This window comes from Mytilus edulis, chromosome 6, assembly GCF_963676685.1.
Source record: "Mytilus edulis chromosome 6, xbMytEdul2.2, whole genome shotgun sequence".
Taxonomy (NCBI): domain Eukaryota; kingdom Metazoa; phylum Mollusca; class Bivalvia; order Mytilida; family Mytilidae; genus Mytilus; species Mytilus edulis.
Window position 1 is genome coordinate 63943499 of NC_092349.1, and position 15620 is coordinate 63959118.

Genomic DNA, 15620 nt, shown 5'->3' on the forward strand with positions numbered 1-15620 from the left:
GGTTGTGATTTTGTAGACTTTAGGGGAGGTCATTTTGTGGACTTAAATGGAAAGTTTGTGGAATTTAGGAGTCTTATGGACTTAAGCGAAAACTGGTTGTGATTTTGTAGACTTTAGGGGAGGTCATTTTGTGGACTTAAATGGAAAGTTTGTGGAATTTAGGAGTCTTATGGACTTAAGCGAAAACTGGTTGTGATTTTGTAGACTTTAGGGGAGGTCATTTTGTGGACTTAAATGGAAAGTTTGTGGAATTTAGGAGTCTTATGGACTTAAGCGAAAACTGGTTGTGATTTTGTAGACTTTAGGGGAGGTCATTTTGTGGACTTAAATGGAAAGTTTGTGGAATTTAGGAGTCTTATGGACTTAAGCGAAAACTGGTTGTGATTTTGTAGACTTTAGGGGAGGTCATTTTGTGGACTTAAATGGAAAGTTTGTGGAATTTAGGAGTCTTATGGACTTAAGCGAAAACTGGTTGTGATTTTGTAGACTTTAGGGGAGGTCATTTTGTGGACTTAAATGGAAAGTTTGTGGAATTTAGGAGTCTTATGGACTTAAGCGAAAACTGGTTGTGATTTTGTAGACTTTAGGGGAGGTCATTTTGTGGACTTAAATGGAAAGTTTGTGGAATTTAGGAGTCTTATGGACTTAAGCGAAAACTGGTTGTGATTTTGTAGACTTTAGGGGAGGTCATTTTGTGGACTTAAATGGAAAGTTTGTGGAATTTAGGAGTCTTATGGACTTAAGCGAAAACTGGTTGTGATTTTGTAGACTTTAGGGGAGGTCATTTTGTGGACTTAAATGGAAAGTTTGTGGAATTTAGGAGTCTTATGGACTTAAGCGAAAACTGGTTGTGATTTTGTAGACTTTAGGGGAGGTCATTTTGTGGACTTAAATGGAAAGTTTGTGGAATTTAGGAGTCTTATGGACTTAAGCGAAAACTGGTTGTGATTTTGTAGACTTTAGGGGAGGTCATTTTGTGGACTTAAATGGAAAGTTTGTGGAATTTAGGAGTCTTATGGACTTAAGCGAAAACTGGTTGTGATTTTGTAGACTTTAGGGGAGGTCATTTTGTGGACTTAAATGGAAAGTTTGTGGAATTTAGGAGTCTTATGGACTTAAGCGAAAACTGGTTGTGATTTTGTAGACTTTAGGGGAGGTCATTTTGTGGACTTAAATGGAAAGTTTGTGGAATTTAGGAGTCTTATGGACTTAAGCGAAAACTGGTTGTGATTTTGTAGACTTTAGGGGAGGTCATTTTGTGGACTTAAATGGAAAGTTTGTGGAATTTAGGAGTCTTATGGACTTAAGCGAAAACTGGTTGTGATTTTGTAGACTTTAGGGGAGGTCATTTTGTGGACTTAAATGGAAAGTTTGTGGAATTTAGGAGTCTTATGGACTTAAGCGAAAACTGGTTGTGATTTTGTAGACTTTAGGGGAGGTCATTTTGTGGACTTAAATGGAAAGTTTGTGGAATTTAGGAGTCTTATGGACTTAAGCGAAAACTGGTTGTGATTTTGTAGACTTTAGGGGAGGTCATTTTGTGGACTTAAATGGAAAGTTTGTGGAATTTAGGAGTCTTATGGACTTAAGCGAAAACTGGTTGTGATTTTGTAGACTTTAGGGGAGGTCATTTTGTGGACTTAAATGGAAGTTTGTGGAATTTAGGAGTCTTATGGACTTAAGCGGAACTGGTTGTGGACTTGAGCGATTTTGTGGACTTTAGGTGAATTGTAGACTTTAACGGTGTCAATAAGTTCCAATGGTTTTTAGTCGATTTATCATTTTTCTTTTTCATTTCTTACCTGTGCTTTATTTTGTTTCCGGAAAGGACGTCTATTTTTTTGTTTTGTTTTAATGTTAATCTATCGTATCATTCTTATCTTTTGTGGTAGTCATTGTTTATTTTCTTAAGATCTATCTATGAATGATCATATAAATCATTAGTTTTTTTTAAATATTAAATGCATCTGTCAATTACTGTGTCTGTTGCATAATTCTACAATGTAGATGACTTATAACTTTGATAGATCATTTATTTTAATTTTTAATATTAAGTTGATATTTATATATATAGATATATATATTGCACGGTTAATTATATATCTAAAATGTTTTTACTTCAGCTTGTGTTGACAACGTTACTAGTTGTTCATGGTAAGCATTTAATTTTTTTTTTTAATATCAATATTTAATTTTTAAAATAAAAGTCATGACACTGCTTATCAACAATACTTTTTTTCATTTTAAGATGTTTTTGCTACTTTTTTCCTGGTGTTACATTTAAATAAATATACATGCATATCATTTGACAACTAATTTTAGCTAACACAGTAGTAATGTGAACTCCTTAGGTCTAAGTTTGGGTGTATTTTTGTGTGTACGTCAGAATTTTTTTTTAGTTTTTTGACAATTTTATAGACAATTTTAATCAAAAAATACTTTTAATATTTAACTCTTTAAGGTATAGGGAAAAATCTGGATTCAGAATTTTTTTAATATTACATGTAATCATGATTTACATTTGTATATTGTCTCGGTTAACAATATTATCCACCCATACATAGATATTCCGATAATCTCGGCAGATATTTACCAATTTAAAAAACGAAGGTTTTTTTAACTTAGAAATAGATTACATTAGCTGTGTTTGGTAAAACTTTTAGGAATGTTTGGTCCTCAATGCTCCTCAACTTCGTACTCGATTGAGACTTTTTAACAATTTTTTGTTTCGACCGTCACTGATGAGTCTTTTGCAGACGAAACCCGCGTCTAGTGTAAGTATACAATTTCAATCCTGGTATCTATGATGAGTTTATTTAGTAAGTTTCAATATGTTAAATTTCGCACATCTCGGCAGATATATATCAATTAGTAATGTTCAATACATTGAAATTTCGCACATCTCGGTAGATATCTACCAATTAGTAGTTTTCAATACATTGAAATTTCGCACATCTCGGTAGATATCTACCAATCAGTAGTTTTCAATACATTGAAATTTCGCACATCTCGGTAGATATCTACCAATCAGTAGTTTTCAATACATTGAAATTTCGCACATCTCGGCAGATATCTACCAATTAGTAATGTTTAATACATTGAAATTTCGCACATCTCGGTAGATATCTACCAATTAGTAGTTTTCAATACATTGAAATTTCGCACATCTCGGTAGATATCTACCAATTAGTAGTTTTCAATACATTGAAATTTCGCACATCTCGGTAGATATCTACCAATTAGTAATTTTCAATACATTGAAATTTCGCACATCTCGGTAGATATCTACCAATTAGTAGTTTTCAATACATTGAAATTTCGCTCATCTCGGTAGATATCCATCCAATTATAGTAAATTTCTAATCATTGATGGATTTTAAATTAAACACAGCCGATGCTGCTAACAAAGCAGTAGCATATTGACTATCGGATTCTTATGCCTAAATCTAAAGTTTAACCCAAGGAAGACATTATTCATCTGTTCATATTATCGTTTATTATTAACCCAAACATCGATCCTCTTTTCGTCATTGCCATTGGCCCTGTTTCGTGTGTTTCAACCTTTTAAAACACATATCAATGCCACGAAACTGTTTAAATATATTTTTGTACGTCATGATTTGTATTGCAAGTTAAACGTTTTGATTTATGACTGAAGTGCTTAACTATGTTAACTTTTCTTTGCACAGGAAATGCCGTGTGTAGTTTTCCATGTGAACAGCAGGAAAGAGCACAGTACATCTTTATCACCGGTGGTTCTGCCGAGTTGACATCTCTTGAATACTTCCGCAATCAATCTCACTTAGTGCAGCTTTCGCCTTCGGGCGAATTTGCTGAATGTCATTTCAGAACCGGACCATTTCTTGTCGCCCGGTATGTAAACAAAAATATATTTAGTTAGTACTAAACACTTTGGCTAAAATCAATTTGGCTCGTTTAATTTTCATAAAATTTGACATAATATATACGTTTATTGCCCCAAACAAAATCGTTTGTGTGTGTAAAACTCATTACATTAACTGCTTGATAAACGAATTAGGTATTGCTAATTCACTTGGAAACCCAACATATACCCTCACGACATTTACCAAAAAGGACATCCTGGATTATCATAGGTCTGTTCTATGTTCCTTTGGAATTCCAACCAAAGATGATGAACTGGATCTTCCATCACTGTATTGGATACCTAAACTGCTTAAGTGTCCTTACAAACAACGGTATATTGCTGGGTCTTCCAAGTGCTCCACAAAACCTCTTTCTAAATTATTAACATCCATTTTATCAGCAATCAAAGACGGGCTTCAAAGTTATTGTGAAACTGCCTATTCTAGAGGTGGCGTGAATCAGATGTGGATACTTAAAAATTCCAAAGATCTTTTAGAGTACATACAATCTAACTCTCTTTCAACTTGTAATAGTATTAAAACATTTGACTTTTCTACACTTTATACAAGTATTCCACATTCCAAACTAAAAGACAAATTGAAAGAGTTGGTATTGCTTTATTTGATAAAAAAGAATGGCCAACGAAGATACAAGTATTTTGTCTTAGGAAGGGATAAATCCTACTTTGTAAAGGATCATGCACTATGATTCAAACAAAAAATTCTCTGAAACTGACATTATCAAGTTGCTTGATTTCTTGTTTGACAACATATTTGTTACGTTCGGAGGACGTGTTTTTTAACAGACTATCGGCATTCCAATGGGAACGAATTTTGCCCCTCTTCTTGCTGACTTGTTTCTTTATTATTATGAGGCTGACTTCATACGGGAACTTCTTAGGAAGAAAGATAAGAAGTTAGCAATATCGTTTAACTCTACTTTTCGCTATAAATTTGATGTTCTTTCACTAAATAATTCAAAATTTGGTGACTATGTCGAACGCATCTATCCCATTGAACTAGAGATAAAGGATACAACAGATACAGTTAAGTCGGCCTCATATCTTGACTTACATCTAGAACTTGACAATGAGGGTCGATTGAAAACAAAACTCTACGACAAAAGAGATGATTTCAGCTTTCCAATTTTGAATTTTCAATTTCTGAGTAGCAGCATTCCAGAAGGACCTGCATACTGTGTATATATCTTCCAATTGATACGATATTTCCGTGCTTGCATTTCCTATCATGATTTTCTTGATAGTGGGTTGTTGCTCGCAAGGAAGCTATTAAATCAAGAGTTCCAAATGGTGAAGTTGAAATCATCTCTTCGTAATTTTACGGACGCCATCACGAGTTGGTTGACCGTTATGGAATAACCGTTTCACAAATGATATCGGAATTGTTCCTTACGTCGTAACTACAATCCCCTTCCCTTTGATAAATGTGACCTACCGAATTGGACTACTTACCGGATTTTTATCTCATAAGCAACACGACGGGTGCCACATGTGGAGCAGGATCTGCTTACCCTTCCGGAGCACCTGAGATCACCCCTAGTTTTTGGTGTGGTTCATTCTTTAGTTTTCTATGTTGTGTCATGTGTTCTATTGTTTGTCTGTTTGTCCTTTTCATTTTTAGCCATGGCGTTGTCAGTATATTTTCGATTTATAAGTTTGACTGTCCCTCTGGTATCTTTCGTCCCTCTTTTATTGGATATATAGCAGTTTGACAAACGCCAATTTGATCGTTGAAAAGCTTTATGTTGTTTTCTTAACAATAGAACGTGATTATAATGTTCAGATGAGTTTTTAAGAGTTATCTCCCTGTAGTGTTAAGCCTCTTAATAATATCACCTTAGACATTACATTGGATGTCAAGAATCACTTCTAGTAGTTGTTAGATGCTAAACCAAACGTATTGAACTTCATCAAAACTAGCGTAATTGAAAAGATGGCCAGTTCAATACGAAAACAACAGACTATTGATAATACCCAAAGGACAATAAATTAAGCAAATACATCAACAATGTTAATATATAAATATTAAAGTAAACAAAAAAAGTATCATGATAAACAAAATAACATGGATGATATCTCTTCTGTTTTAAATTCCTAATCAGGTAACTAGAATGATTGGTTTTGACTAGAATGGCCACAACCATCACCAATTATTTTTGCATAACGTAACTCACGTAAATCAAATGACGATGTTTTTATCCTCGTGGAGATTACTGTGACACATGTCTCTTAGTAAATCTTGAAAAAAAAACATTATTATTTCCAAATAATTAAAAAACAACACGTTTAATGATTTATTGCGTCCGAAGCGCTTTTCTGGATTTACCTTCATCAGGGACGCTCAAAGCCAAACATTTGAAATCCAAAGATATATAAGTACCGAAGCCATTGAAGAGCTATATGTCAAAAATACCTGTAATAAATAGCCAAATTCATCTAAAGCCAACTTTGTCTGAGGGAATTGAAACCTTAGTTTCTTAATCATTTCAAAATTTATAAACAAACAATTTCAGTAAAGTTTGTTCAATCATGTCTGTACCGAAGTACTGACTACTGAGCTGATGATACCCTCTGGGACTGATAGTCCACCAGCAGAGGTATCGACCCAGTGATGTAAAAAATTTAAAACAACAAGTTTAATAATTTATTGCGTCCGAAGCGGTTTTCTGGATTTACCTTTATCATGAACGCTGAAGTTACATAAGTTTGCATCACTGTTTAGTTTTGTAAAGACGAATTGTGGTATACACGATGAGTCGATTTGTACCACTCAAACATGCAAAAGGTTAATTTTGTATCGTAAAGTTTCATTACAGTTATAGAGAGGATTGGCTAGCCACAAAACCAGGTTCAACCGCGCATTTTTTTCTTAAAATAATTGTTCGGTGTGAGCTAAGGCTCCGTGTTGAAGGCCGTACTTTAACCTATAATGGTTTACTTTTTAAATTGTTATTTGTATGGAGAGTTGTCTCATTGGCACTCACACCACATCTTCCTATATCTATATAACAAGTCATAAAAATGGCTATTGTTATCTTATAGTTCGTTTCTGCTTGTGTTGCATTTTAGTGTTTATGTTGTGTCGTTGTTCTCCTCATACATTTGATGGGATTCCTTCAGTTTTAGTTTGTAACCAGGATTTGTTTTAAATCAATCGATTTATAAATTTCCAACACCAGTATACTACTGTCGCCTTTATATAGGACAATTTAAATTCACATCAATAAGGGAGCAACTATTTAACTTCAGGGAGGTGTATGGTTTTTTTGTCTGAGTCAGAATTATTTTAATAGTTTTTAATAGCTTATAATGAAATTATTTTCTTCAATATTTTACACTATAAGGTAAACATGGTCAACGGAATATCTATCTTCAGAATAAAAAGTATTTTTAATTTTCTTGACCACAATATTTTTTTCCATCAAATTCGAGATCAGAATATCTTGTGTACGGAACCAAAATAACCCAACTCCCTGGAAGTTGGATGAACGTTTCCTAAGCAGTAGTTGTATTTACACATTAACATTAGAAATGCGTAATTTATTCATTTGTCGTCTAGTTTTTGTTTTGTAATCTCAATTCTCAAGAACGGACTTTTTCTGGAAAAAAACAACAGTTCCTCGGAAGATACCAAGACTTTATGGATAAATATTCCATAGCAACTTAACACTTAATACACAATGTTCTTGACATAAAGATACTAGGTACTGATGTTCTTGATCATCTTAATTACGTGTCATAGCGTGCCTTTATTCACTTTAAATCATTACTTTTACTGTTTTGTCTGTTTTCGATAATATCCATTTGACGAAATTCGGTATTTATAAATCCCGTCATTCGGCTATTGTGCTATTGTAAGTTTTTGGTATTCTTGTATTCCATGTTTGCTCATGTGCTTTGTCTATATGTCTTTTTTGTTTTCCTTGTCCACATATTTGGGTGGTTTTTTTTTTTAGATATAAAGATTGTAACAAAGTTGGCTGCTGTATCCCTATTTTTTACACTTTAACCTTTTATGTCTGTTCCATTTGTTCACACATTGTTGTCAATATAATAGAATTTAAGCTTCTGTCATACAAGAGGTTATGTTAGCAATATAACCAGATTTAATCCACCATTTTTTACATGAGAAAATGTCTATAAAAAGTCAGGAATATGACAGTTGGTATCCATTCGTTTAATGTGTTTGAACGTTTGGTTTTGCCATTTGATAAGGGACTTCTCGTTTTGAATTTTCCTTGGTGTTCGGTAATTGTGTTATGTTACTTTATCCTGAAGACAAACAAATCAACTAATGCCATCAAAATGGCAACCATCCCGCTCTTATTGTAATACTTTTTTCCAGACGACGTGGCAATGAATATACCTGTGTCAAACGACTGGCTTTGGACCCAACTGGTGGAATAGTGGTATGGTATGGACTACCATGGAGTAAGTTATGACTTTTTTGTTGCATTCAACAAAATTTACAGAAGGTCTTTGTAATACCATACGTTACATTATCAAATGTAAAGACCAAACTACAAATGCAAATTAATGAAAGTATATGTTGGGTATGCTTCAATAAGATCAAAACACCAAAACAGGACTAGAATATAAAACAATATGATGATTGCCAATTGTCGACTTTCCACAAGAAACCAACTGACACAGAAATTAAAAAACTATCGCTTATCGTAGTCCTTCAACAATGAGCAAAACCCATATCATAGTAGTCCACTAGTGGTCTACAGACTTGTGTATATACAATACAGCAAAGATATAAATCGTTCAAAGTTTATAAGAGTTTATACTGAATTTAAATAGTTATATAATTAAAAAAAAGCAAATGATATGCTTGTAGACAATGAGAAATAAAGCAAAGATAAATCTGAAGTTATTACATTATTCAATATTATCCAATGAAAGAATAAACTGTGTAGTCACATTTATATTAAGAACTTCACGATTTTTTGGGTTTCATGCCATGAGATCAATTATTTTTATGAAACTTTTCAAAGATTTTTTATTCAATAAACGTTACTGATAAGTTTGAGTTCTCAAACTATACAATGAAGGTCCATTCGCATTTTGCAACTTCAATAAACCTACTTATTTGAGAGGAAAAAAATGTATGTATACAAAAATAAAAAAAAGAAATCAGCGTAACCTTTTATCAGTATATGGAGTATCTTGATATAGGAAGATGTGGTGTGAGTGCCAATGAGACAACTCTCCATACAAATAACAATTTAAAAAGTAAATCATTATAGGTTAAAGTACGGCCTTCAACACGGAGCCTTGGCTCACACCGAACAACAAGCTATAAAGGGCCCCAAAATTACTAGTGTAAAACCATTCAAACGGGAAAACCAACGGTCTAATCTATATAAACAAAACGAGAAACACGTATATATGACATAAACAAACGACAAGTACTGTACATCAGATTCCTGACTTAGGACAGGTGCAAACATTTGCAGCGGGATTAAACGTTTTAATGGATCCAAACCTTCTCCCTTTTTCTGAAACAATAGCATAACATCACAACAAAGAAAAACATACGATAAAATATCAATTGGCAGACTTAACTCAATCAAAAAACGTATGATTAAACAATGAACGAATAAATTTGATCTGCGATATCTGAATACAAATGCACAGTTAATTAAATATTAGAGACAAACATTCATGACCAAAAAGCTAACAAACAAATTCAAACACAGGACATGACTGAGAAATATTTAACCAATCAATGTTCACTTTAGAAAAAAAACCGGTTTTTTTATAATCTTGAAGTTTATACAAATGTTGTAAGAATAAGTGAAAAATTGAAGATATTACAAATAATGAAAGCTGGTGTACAGACAAGATCCATATAAATAAAAAAATAACAAAAAAGCATTATAAACAGTATCAACAGGTCGAATTAACAAGAACATACGATTTGAGAGTACTCGCAGTTACTGACAGCTAGTTAAAAGCCAAAACCAATAAATAATAAAAAAAATCACGCATCAGAGACTAAAATCGACTAAAACACATCACAGGTATTTAGTATTTTAACGTCATTAATAGTCAAAGAAGACATGACTTGTGCAATGCAAATATCTTGCCTATTCAAACGTTTTATTTAAAGCTAGTTCGTTTGTAACCATGGACTTTATCTTCATGCAGGGACTTTCAGATCGACTCCAGCACTGTGTGAAATTTGCTATGGACAATGGAGCTCTTCTCTTCTATTAGGTAATCAATACCATTATTTTGGCATATAATACATAAAATATCTAACTCTACATTGCCATTTAAATATTGTCGTCTACTATAATAATTTGTCTGTGGCAACAAAAAATTTATTTTAACCTGAACGAGTAAAATACTCTGGAATTCGAGAAATCGGATAGTAAAACCAGTCCTTGAGATAAATGTAAGACTTACGCAAGGATTTTTATAATTTCAAAATCTTATGTTCTTACATGTGTTTAGCTGGCGTTGTTTTTCAACTGTTTGATGAGGTTTTCAGTAATTGTTACTGTGGTGTCAATGTTGTATCACTCAGAAAGATGGTTCACACAAGAGTGACCTTCATAAACAACCAATTCATATGTGACTAACACTGTTACAAAAATCAGTTCATCATTTATCAAATATGGAATTTTAATTGATGTGTCATAAACTGTATATTATTTATTTGTTACATATTTTTTTAATATATTCTTTAATCATCAAATTAAAAATGAATTATTCGGACTAATATTCGCAGACGAATGTACTTTACTAGTTTAGCGCTATACAAATATAAAAAAGGAGATGTTGTATGATTGCCAATGAGACAACTCTCCACGAAAGACAAAATGACACAGTAATTAACAACTTGAGGTCACCGCACGACCTTCAACAATGCCCATACCGCATAGTTACCTATAACAACCTAATTTATTTATTTTTGAACGAAAAACAAATATGTAAATAAAGGCAACAGTAGTATACCGCTGTTCAAAACTCGTAAATCCATGGACAAAAATCAAAATCGGGGTAACAAACTAAAACTGAGGGAAACGCATTAAACATCAGAGAGAACAACGACACAACATTAAAATGTAACACACACATAAACAGACTAAGCATTAGACAAAATCCTATAAGAATTAATAACAAATAGAACATCAAAAACCAAATACATGAATTTGGGATAGATAAGTACCGTGAAAAATCAGTAGAAAAAGGCTTCACTCAACAGATGGATACACATAGAAAGACATCTAACAAAAACACAGAGTGAACGTGGTCGGGTAATTGTATATTACAACAACAACCAAAAAAAGACACTTAGTACTGATCTGAGAGTATTCGAAGTTACTGACGGCTAGTTCAAAACCACTTCAGTTTAACTTTTCAAGATGAAGGATAGACACCAAGGAGGCTTTCAAAAGTGGACGAAAAGGCAAACATTTTTTTCAAAAAGCACGATACAAAAACAAACATAACAGCTCGGGCACAAATTGAAATCTGATGAAAACTCTGATGCTACTTCGGAGAGGTAAGGACATCTAGCTCAACTGGTTACACCCACGTATTATTCGTGTGAAGTAAAATTTCGGCGATATGAGTTGCATGCAAACAATTAAAGAGGTAATGAGATTACTTATGAAAGTTTGTTTTTCAGCAAGAGATTTGCAACGTGAGTATCATAGTTTATGGAAAGTTATATACTAGTAACAATGGTTTCCTATCTTTTATAATGCTTAACATAAGTAAAATTCATATTAGAATGACATATCGGTATGTAAACACAAACCTCAAAAAAGAGGTGATCTCATATACACTATCAGAGTAAGTTAAACCTTCCCCATAAAATGCCCATTTCTAAAATTAATGTTTCATTATGCAAAATATTTTTGAACATTAAGCTTAGTACATGCTTTAGAGCTGATAAAACAAGGAATCAAAGTATAAGAAATCTTGACAATAAATCAACTATGCATTTTTGAAAAATATTTTTTTGTTTTCTTTTTCAAAATTTTTAAATCTAACTATATCCGTATTGGCATGCAAGGAACACACTGATACACTATATAGGAGACCTGCATCCCATCTGCAGAGGTGTAGACCAAGTGGTAGAAATGCCATAACGGCATTAATTTGACTGTTTAAGTACAATATAAAGTTGTGTGTAAAGCCCAGAAGATTCAAAGTGACTGATACAAGGTCACATAAAACCATGAAAGACAACCTTGTTAGTATCTAATGGGTTAATGTTTCAATTAGTGTTTCATAATTTATTTAATGCTTTCACAAATTTAACTTAATTACTAATAACATATATTTTTTTTTATTTTAGGAAGGGAAAACCAGATAAGAAGATCATGTAAGTACAATATAAAGTATCAAACCAAAACTGTAATAATTAAGAAATGTGCTATGAGTATGTAAATGCAAATCCCACTCAAAGATAAGAACATAAGTTGTCTAGAAAATTGATAGTCATTATCTTTATGTTTGGGACATTGGTAAATACACTTTATAGTAGTACTATAACAACTTGTTTTGGTGAACACTTTTTAATTTTTGATAATGTTTTCTCGTGTGTTTTATTAAATGATTATTTATAAGAATGATCCGTATTTATTTTAATGTTTTTCCAATATATGATTAAAACTTCCTCTGCAGTTCATACGTCTTGTAAATTATTTTACTAAAATTATAAAAGAATTCTTTCAAAGCAATCAGTGCGAAAGGAGGCAAAATGTTTGCCTCATTACTTTTTCAGTTCCAATTTTGAAGTTGACTGTTTAAGATTGATGCATAAACCTGTATCTAGGTTTTACATTTGTAATTCAATTTAGTTGCTAACTTATACGTAATTTATTTTCTGATGATACTATGGCAAGAAATACACATCGTCTTGTCTTTAAATTTTTCAACTTGCAAAGAATTTTTCAGGTATATGATTTCCATTTTTGATAAACAAAAGTTTATCGTTTCCACTCGAAGAGTGATACAATATTTGTAAAAAAAAAAATCAAATTTAAATTTGATTATTTCTATGATATTTTTTACATATTTCACTTTTTTTCAGTTAGAATACCACGTAAGTAATAATTATGATAAACACAGTATATCTTGTTTCTAAAAAAAATATTGGATGATAACAAGATCTTGTTGATAAATACTCCATATTAACTTCACAAAGAATACATGATGGTCTTGAAGTATAGATTCTAGGTACTAACGAAGGTGTCTGTCGTCTTAATTATGTGTTAAATAGATATAGGAAGATGTGGTGTGAGTGCAAATGAGACAACTCTCCATCCAAATAACAATTTATAAAAGTAAACCATTATAGGTCAATGTACGGCCGTCAACACGGAGCCTTGGCTCACAACGAACAACAAGCTATAAAGGGCCCCACAATTTACTAGTGTAAAACCATTCAAACGGGAAAACCAACGGTATAATCAAATAAAAAACGAGACACGAGAAACACTTATAAATTACATAAACAAACTACAACTACTGTACATCAGATTCCCGACTCCCTCTTTGCTGTCCTTGTATATATTTAACCTTTACTGTTAATTTATTCTCGATTATATACTTATGACGTTGATTGGTTCTTATAGATCCCACTATTGTGCTTTGGTACATTTTGAGTTCTTGTCTTTTATTATTGTTGATGCACTTTGTCTATATGCCAATTTGTGTTTCTTTGTTGAAACCGTCATATTTTTTTAATTGATTCAGACTTGATAACAATGTTGAATGCTGTACTACAATTTTTGCTCGATTATATACTTATGACGTAGATTGGTTCTTATAAATCCCATTATTGTGCTTTGGTACATTTTGAGTTCTTTTGTTTTATTATTGTTGATGCACTTTGTCTATATGCCAATTTGTGTTTCTTTGTTGAAACCGTTACATTTTTTTAATTGATTCAGACTTTATAACAATGTTGAAGGCTGTACTACAATTTTTGAAGTTTTTACCTTTTATGTCTGTTTATTTTGCACACACATTGTTGTATATAAATTGTAATTATACGCAACTTTCATACAAGTGAGAGGTTTAATTAGCAATAAAACCAGGTTTAATTAACCGTTTTCTACATAAGAAAACAACTGTTTTAAGTCAGGGATATGGCATTTGATTTCCATTCATTTGATGCGCTTGATCTTTTGATTTTGCCATTTGCCCCATGGTGTAGTCAGTTTATTTTCGATCTATGTGTCTTTCTGACTTGATTTATTCCTTAGTTCTTCAATTTTGTTAGGTTTTTTTTCATAGTGTTAAATTTTATTTGTTATTATCTTCATATCAGATAGCAAAGTATTATATTCAAAAACATTGCAATTGGCTATTAACGTTTAGAACAATGGAAATGTAACCAATTATGTGACGTTATTGTCTTTGGTGTACATTCAATGAAATTACCCCACAATTATTTGGATTCTGAAATGGTGAAATAGGTATCCTTCTACATTTTTCCAACGATATATAGGTCTGTTTCTGAGAGTGTTAGTTGCCTAAATAATGCACTGGTCAACCATTTGCAATATTTGTTCGTATAATAAAAGAAGTATAGTCTAATTTAACACCATAAGCTATACAAGTATAAAACCATTTGACATGTAAAGCATATATAGGTAGGGATTCTTATCCCTGCCAACACTATAGGATTCTTATCTTGACAACACTCTGGTTTCTATTATATAAAAATACGTGTTATTCCCATTGATATATAATTATATTTTGTTTAATCTTGACTTGCGTTTATGCAATCAATGATCTTAAATTTTCCTTCAACATTGGGAATTATTCCATCGGTTAAAATTCTAATTGTTAACTTTATAGAAAAATTGTAGCTCTTTTCATTATATTTTCATATAAAGTGTTTTATACAAACTTTTTTGGCTATAAATTGTTCACCAATTCATCTGTATTTCTACTGATTTACCTATATTTAGCAATGGGATGCAACGTGCCAAAGAACTGCCCTATTCGTAACCCGAGATTAGACATTCCTTGTACTGGATGTGAACCAGTTGAAGATGATGGCCTTTGTTGTGCTAGAGAAACAAGATGTCATGCTAACGAAAGATCTCGAGGATATCGTGCTCAAGAAACAAGACATCGTACTAAAGATAGAAGACGTCGTCGTTATTAACGTGTTTTTTTTCGCATTTAATGGGACGCTACTCATATAACTGGTTACTCAATAAAACGTTAATAATTTGTTCTGGTGTTGTTGTTTTTTTTATTTTCTATAACAACGACGTATTTCCAACCATTAAAAGATACTTCATATGTCATTATTTTAGACATGCATATGCCATTACCCATTAAAAGAAAACTATTGTTTCGGTTTTGCGATAACATAAAACAGCCTTACGAAATGCAAAATGGTGAACAAAAATATTTTATTTTATCCTCTTTAGCGCAAAGTCTGAAAGCTCTTACATTATAATGGCACAAACTATTGTGTTTCGTGTTCGCTTCCAATCGCTTCAAACAATTGTTTGATAAAATGCAAATAAAAGGAACTGAAAAATGAAATTGAAAATATGTCTTACAGCAAAGGGAATTTCAAAATTGTGTTTATCTCCCCCGCCGTAGGCAACGGAGGAATTAAATGTATCGCCAGTCATTAGAATAATTACACTTATGAAAAATTACCGTAATTGATGGATGTTATTGTCTTAATTATCGTTTATTTCACTTATCTAGTGAAAGACAA

At 32.3% G+C, this 15620-nt stretch overlaps 1 protein-coding gene across 1 annotated transcript; it reads left to right on the forward strand.

Annotated features, from left to right (window-relative positions):
* Positions 1-2019: 2019 nt before the first annotated feature.
* Positions 2020-15120, forward strand: LOC139528104 (uncharacterized). Its single transcript, XM_071323935.1, has 8 exons — positions 2020-2154; positions 3690-3873; positions 8250-8335; positions 10061-10129; positions 11550-11564; positions 12225-12251; positions 12963-12974; positions 14851-15120. The coding sequence occupies exons 1-8, from the start codon at positions 2109-2111 to the stop codon at positions 15048-15050; spliced, it is 639 nt and encodes a 212-aa protein (XP_071180036.1). The 5' UTR covers positions 2020-2108; the 3' UTR covers positions 15051-15120.
* The last annotated feature ends 500 nt before the right edge of the window (positions 15121-15620 follow it).